This window comes from Microcebus murinus, chromosome 5 (assembly GCF_040939455.1).
Source record: "Microcebus murinus isolate Inina chromosome 5, M.murinus_Inina_mat1.0, whole genome shotgun sequence".
In the NCBI taxonomy this organism is placed as follows: domain Eukaryota; kingdom Metazoa; phylum Chordata; class Mammalia; order Primates; family Cheirogaleidae; genus Microcebus; species Microcebus murinus.
The window spans coordinates 104955535-104962119 of NC_134108.1; the positions used below are offsets into that span (position 1 = coordinate 104955535).

General features: G+C 55.2%; 1 protein-coding gene across 1 annotated transcript in view; it reads left to right on the plus strand.

The window, feature by feature from the left end:
* Positions 1–5343, plus strand: part of KIF6 (kinesin family member 6) — a 358750-nt gene extending 353407 nt beyond the window's left edge. Inside the window, exon 22 of the mRNA XM_076003384.1 lies at positions 3915–5343. Within this exon, the coding sequence (XP_075859499.1) occupies positions 3915–3931 (17 nt within the window). The 3' untranslated portion in view covers positions 3932–5343. The remainder of the gene's footprint in view (positions 1–3914) is intronic.
* Positions 5344–6585: the final 1242 nt, after the last annotated feature.

The window sequence follows — 6585 nt, forward strand, 5'->3', positions numbered from 1 at the left end:
GCAGGAGTCACCCTGTCTGGCTGGTGTTGAAAGCCACAGGACCGGGCATGGCGTCCTCTGAAGGGTGTAGGTAGAGTTATTCTGACTGCTCGAACAGCCCCTGGGCACCCCTCAGCTGGAGGTGAGGGGAGCTGAGACGCGAGACGGTGGCGCAGCCTCAGGCAGGTCTGAGGAGCAAGTTCCAGGGCGAGCCCTGAGAGGCTGGGTAGACGGGCGGAATGCCGACCACCACCGCCACTCTGCATGTAGGACGGCAGTGGACAAGTGCCACTGAGGCAGGAGCCTGGGAGCGGCTGAGGAGGGCGGGGAGGGGAGGAGCTGAGGCAGTGAGCTGGGCTGGGGTGCAGGGAAGCAGGCGCCCAGAGGGAGGGCTGTGTGTGCCTTAAGTGGGCCCTGATTAGGATGTGTCTGTTCCCCGAAACACGGGAAAGGAGAGAAACTGGCACTGCGGTGGAAGAGGGGTGCAGACTGCAGGAGAAGCCCCCTGCATAAAGTGTGAGGGGAGGGTGTCCAGGACACGGGGGGGTGGCCTTTGTCCCCGGAGACCTGGGAACGCATCCATGGAAATCAGCCGTCATCCCTCCCCTCGGGAAGCCTGCGAGCAAGCAGTACTGCTACAGTCATGGTCAAGCTCTGTGCCTATAGGAGAGACGGCATCGCCCCTCTCTCAGGAGAGGCATAAACCCACAGTCCGCGTCAGAACGGCGTCCTCCTGCTGACGCCGTCCCTGCGCAGTGCCGCACGCTGGACTGAGGGTGGGCCTCTCCCATTAAAATATGTACGGCCGATTAACAAGTGCACCGCTTTCCCCTTATGTCATTTCACCTGATGCTGCCAACACTCTGGTGAGGCATACAGAGCCGGGATTACAAGCCCCCCTGTGGACAGGTGAGGAAACTGAGGCACACAGAGGTCGAATAACTTGCCCAAGGTGACACCGCTGATAAACCGCAGAGCCAGGACGAACCAGGCTTTCTGCTCTCTCCCCACTGGGCCACACTGCCCACCAGCTGTGTCCATTCCGCCATCAGGGGCTTGCCGCCTGGCCGCAGGAAACAGGGCAGCGTCAACATGCGGTGACCACAGCCTCCGCCTGCCCTGCAGCTGGGAGCTTTGTCCTCCAAACAGACAGCAGTCTGGAAGTCATTCGTCAACACAAAACGTTCGAGGGTTCCATTTTTATTCCTAAAGGAAGAAAAATAATCCTGGTCGATGAGGGGGGTCCCTCTCCGGCCAGCTCCGGCCAGGGCCGGCAGGCGTGACCTCTCGGGACACCACAGGTGGCCTTGCCCCCCCCCCCACGGCACTTACACGCGGCCCACTTATCAGGCCACCAACACACAGGCCGGGGCCAGGCACCTTCCCAGCCAGAGCAAACACGTCCCTGCCCCTGCCCCTGCCCCGGGCTCTCGGCCCCCTTAATTCAGCGGGCTGTCTCGCTCCGGCAGGGGCGCTCATTACGGGAATTTGTGACCGGCCGCTCAGAGCAGGGCCCAGAGAGGGTGATTTAACACAGGCTGCGCCAGCTCTTATGCTTCACCAAGGGCTGGGATGAATCTACGTGATTTAGGGTTCGTGGAAAAGCCGTGGAACGTTTAAATCCCTGCCAGGGGCGCATGAGGACAGGTATATGTCCCCCATAAGGGGTGTTAGTCATCCATGCAGTCCCATCTGCCTTTTCCAGCCGCCAAGGACAGTCTTTACCTCTGAGAAAATGAACGTAACCCCTTTCTAGAGGGCCTTTTTGCTTTTAATCTCCCTTAATCCCTAAATTTGGACGCGTTTCCATCTGGAAAGGAATCTTTGCAGGTGTGACCCCCCCAACAACAAATCCGTCTTCTCCAAGGAGGTGCCGGGAAGGGGCTGCCCCTCCCAGCCCCCCAGCCTCTCCCGGAGAAGCCCCCCTGGGAGGGGAAAGAGCACGAGACCGGGAGGAAAGAGACCAAATTCGAGGGCCACTTTTGCCCTGTGTGACACTGGGCGGGTCACCTCCCTGAGCCTCCTCCTCAGTGTCTGTCCTGTACAGATTCCACCCTTGCCCAGGCCATGAGCCTTCCTGAGATAAATCCATTAACGTCCCTCAAAAACTGCCAGGAACCAGGGAGTTGTCAGTAGGGGGGCTGGCCCCCGGCGTGAGGACTGGCCCGGTACCATGAGGCGTGATGTTTTTCTTTTCTAATGGCATGTCTGTCTTGGTACCCTCCGTTCCAGGAGCCCACGGCAATCAAAATCCCAATATAGACAGACTTCACCCCTTAACTGGGGCTCATAAATCGAATGCACTAGAGATAGGGCCTTATTTGGGGCTGAGGTCTGGGAGCGAGGCGTGTTCTCCCTGCAGTGGGCAAGGGTCTGCGGAAGTCGGGGGCCGTCCTGGGCGGAGCTCAGATCCCGGCTCTTTGCCACCAGTGGGCTGACAGATCCTGGCCCGGTGGCTTGTCAGCAGGGCACAGGGAACGTCAGACCCCAATCGTCAGCAGCCACAAGCCCAGTGGTCACCGGTTCCTGTCCCACCGATCTTGGTCTAGAGAGAAGAAAGTGGGGGATTTTAGCCCTGGCCGTGCATCAGGATCACCTGGGCTCAGTGTAAATATCCCAATGTCATGGGTCTGGGTGTGGCCCAGCCATCAGGATTTCTAAAGGCTGCCCGGGGGTTCCAAGGTGCAGCGGAGCTAGGAACCACAGACCCAGAGTGGCTGGATGGAACACACGCCTTTGTAAGCTCTGATTCGCCTTGTCTTCTTCCTTCCTGCTCCAGGATTTAATTAAGACAGGTCAGAATGTCTTAAAGATGAGGACCATCTCTGTTTAATTAAATAGTGAGGCCAGCTCGGGGTCTTGCACACAGAATTACGCCTGAAGGACCAAGGGCCCTTAGCCTTGAATTACAATATTTTTCAACCTCTTCCTCCCCACCACCCTCCACATTCAGTGTGTCACCAAGAATTAGGGCTTGCTCCTCATCAGCATCAAGCAGCCCGAGCCTGCACTCTTCACCCACTGCTGGGACGCTTGGCCACGCCTGGGTGGCTCCAGGTCCCTGCTCACCCGGCCCTGACCAGGCCCGCCCCTCAGTCTCTCTGCCCACTGCAGTTCTTCTTAAACATTCTGTTCATTACTTCATCCAAGAACCTCAGTTTCCCTTTTGCTCTTACTGATATTATGTTAGCCAACCTTTAAGCAAAATAACCGGTTACCACTCATACCAGTTTTTCTCACACTTGGGTGTGCCATTGAATCTAAGGGCTTTGTTAAAATGCAGATTCTGATCCAGTAAGTCTGGATGGAGCCCAAGACTCCATGTTTCTTAAGAAGATCCTAGGAAACGGCCACACTGCTGGCCCGTGGACCACGCTTTGGGAAGTAAGGAGCCATCTCGGCTACCTTGCTTTCTCTACGCACCTGTCTGCTCTAGCAATTTGGAAGTCAGGAGTGTGAGGACCAGAAAACTGAAATGACTTGGCCAATGTCATACCATGGATTGGGGCCATCCTGGCTAGAACTCAGGGGCTCTGGTTCTTGATCCAGAGACCCTTTCTCTGTGCCCAGCAATAGGGGATGGGGGCAGAAGGGGGGCCAAGTGTTCATGAGGAGCCATCCTGAAATATAGTTGATATGTGGAGCAAAAAGCAAGGAGAGAATCTCTCCAAGGATTAAGTCGCAGGGATGGTGAAAACCTCAGCGTTGGAAAATGCATGTTGGTCCTGCCTCAGGGAGATGGGGCTTTTGCAAAAGCAAAGGAGGCATCTTCCTTCAGAGCTTGGGAAGTAGATGCAGCCCGTGGGGGGGCAGGACACAGAGACGCACTGCCCGGGGGTGGGGGGGGGGCCAGCAGCCTCCCCGCCTCCTTCAATCCTGGGAGAAGTCAGTGCCCACGCACTCAGCCTAACCAAGAGCACCCTGTCTCCTTTCAGGTTTGGGAAGCAACTGAATTCCCAGTGAGGCTCCGGCCGTGCACTGTGGCAGCAAGAATGAAGTACAGACGAAGGCACCACCCCTCACTTGCTCTGGCTTCCAAAGTGGTCTGTGGGCTGCTGGGAGCACCTGGTGACTTTCACTCCAATGGAGAGGGCTGTGTGTCCTTAAGGATGGTGCCTGGAGGCCACCAGAGAGGCTGGGGCCAGGGCTGATGGTGACATCTTCCCTGTGGTTGCTGGGGCTGCCGAGATGGCTGGGCAATGCCAGGGCTTCCGCTCACTATTATGGTGATGTTCACATAGATAATTATAAAGTTTGGAGATTAGGAAATAGTACCATCATAATATAGTGACGGGGGAAGCTCACACTGGTGGAATGTGGGGGGAATAACAATCAGTTATTTTTAGCTATTTACTACTGCCTATTCTCTTGGCCCACCCCCTGGTTCAGAACCCAAGAATGGCAGGGACAGGACAGGCAGGGTGTCTGAGCCACGGGCAAAGCAGTGGAATGCAGGACGTCTTCAGGGCTACTCTCAGTCTCCCAGGCCAAATCCTCCCCCGCCGCCCGCATGGCCTGCATGAGCTGTAGGCATTTCTGAGTGGCCGCGTCTCCACGGAGCCAGCCACCCCGCAGAGTCTGGACATCGCAGCATCAGAGAATAGTGGACAGTGGGCAGCTCCCAGGAGCTCTGCAGAATGCTCGAGAGAGGGCAGCATGGGCACCTCGGGGCTTGCAACCTTTACCTAGCCACGTGGGGCCTCGCAGGATTTGGGCCAACACTCCCCACTCCCACAGAAAAACACAGCTGCCCAGGGGGCTTGTCTCAGTGGGCCCTGCCAACACTCCGGGCACTGGCTCAGTGACACCGATCCAGGGGAAGGGGGGCCTGCACTCGAGGAAGCCCTGGGAGAACTGCCCCCAGGTCAGGGGGTTCCAACCCAGCTGCAGCCGGGGAGGAGCAGTGGCGGGAGGGAGGGGATAGCACCTGGGAATGACGCTAACCGAATAAAAGTGCTTGTCCACTGCTCCTGCCATCTCTGTCCTATAGATACAGGACCTCATGACCCTGGAGGGGGAACAGAGAGTTGATGCAGTATAATTGGCTTGGGTTTTTTTTTTTATAATTGGCCTTTTTTGTTGTTTTTCCTTTTTTAGTACTGGGTAAAGGGATCACACAGAAGATAAAATCATTACATTTCAAAGCTAGGCAGGCCCAAAGAGCTCCTCTAGTCCACACCCCTAGTTTTTATAATTAGAAGACTGAAGCAAAAGGGAGGTTGGCTTGCTGTTACACACTAGTTAGTGGCAGATGTCCCCTACTCTGGTGGCTTTCCCTGACCACCCCATCCAGAGTAACCCCCTAGTTACTCTCTATCTCGTTACCGTTCTGTTTTCTTCATCACCCCCTGACATATCATCTTTCTTTACTTGCTTATTTTTTTAATGACCTGCAACCCCCCCCCCCCCCGCCTCATGATATTAACACTAAAAGCTTTATGACAACAGGGACCTGCTTGTCTTGTTCATTGCTGTGTCCCAAGCACAGAGTCTGTGTTCAATAAATCGCTCTTCGATCCATTAGAGGCAGAGCCCGAACCCACATGTGCTTCTCAGCCTGCTGCCGCTGCCCTCGCTTCCCTCTGGCTCCGTGACTGAGTCCCACTGGGGCAAGTCTCCGTGGCCCCCGCAGCTCTAGGGCACAGGTTAATCCCTCGGTAACGTCTAGAGAACCAGGGGAAGACAAAATTCTGATTCTAAAAGCCTCCCCACGAGTCCACAGGACACACGTATAAATGCATGCACACGTACACACACAAACGCACTCTCCGTAGTCGTGAGGACGGCTTGAGTTCGCCAGAGTCCCCTCTGATGAAACAGCAGCGTGTTCCTAGCACACCTTAGTGACATCAGCCCTCTAGAGCTGGTCGGAGTCTGTTGACTTTAGATCTCCCCCTGAGACACTATCTCCTGGAGCCAAAGGCCTTATTGACAGATGTGCGCCGTGGGCCCACGCGGGGTGTGAACCAGCCTCCCAGAGCCGTCTCTAAGGCAAGGAAGGGAATGACGAAAACAGAAAAACAGCCTGGGAATCTGGGGCCACTAGTGTCCTGCTAAGCAGGTCATATGCAAAGTGTGTGCAGCAACTGGTCAGGGAGCCTCCTGCTCCACATGTCCCCTCCCGGTGGAAGCTGGGCCGACACATGCTTGACTACAGCGCACCTTCTCCAAAGCTGATTGGCCTTGGCCAGTGGAAGAAATGGATGGAATGCTTTAAAAAGACCCTCCGGCAATGGACCTGGGCTCAGTGGAGCCATGGATGACAAGAAGTACCTGAGTTCACTCCAGGCCAAAATGTGGTGTTTTCTAAAACATTTTCTGGAAAGCAGCCTGGCCAGTGACCCCAACCCAGTCCCTGCTAGAATTCAACTGGCTCTACCATTGCCTTGGCAGTTAGTGAGGTGGAGGGAGATTGAAGGGAAAAAGTTGGAATGATCTTGCAAAAAAAGGATTTGCAAAAAAAGGATTTTTAGAAAGCAGATAGAGAAACTGTGGTATAGTGAATAACTAGTCTTAATTCTTCACCACCGCTAATAGAATTATACATCCAAAGTTTTGTCATGGCCTCACAGATGCAGAGCATGCTTCTCTAAGCCTTAAATTTGG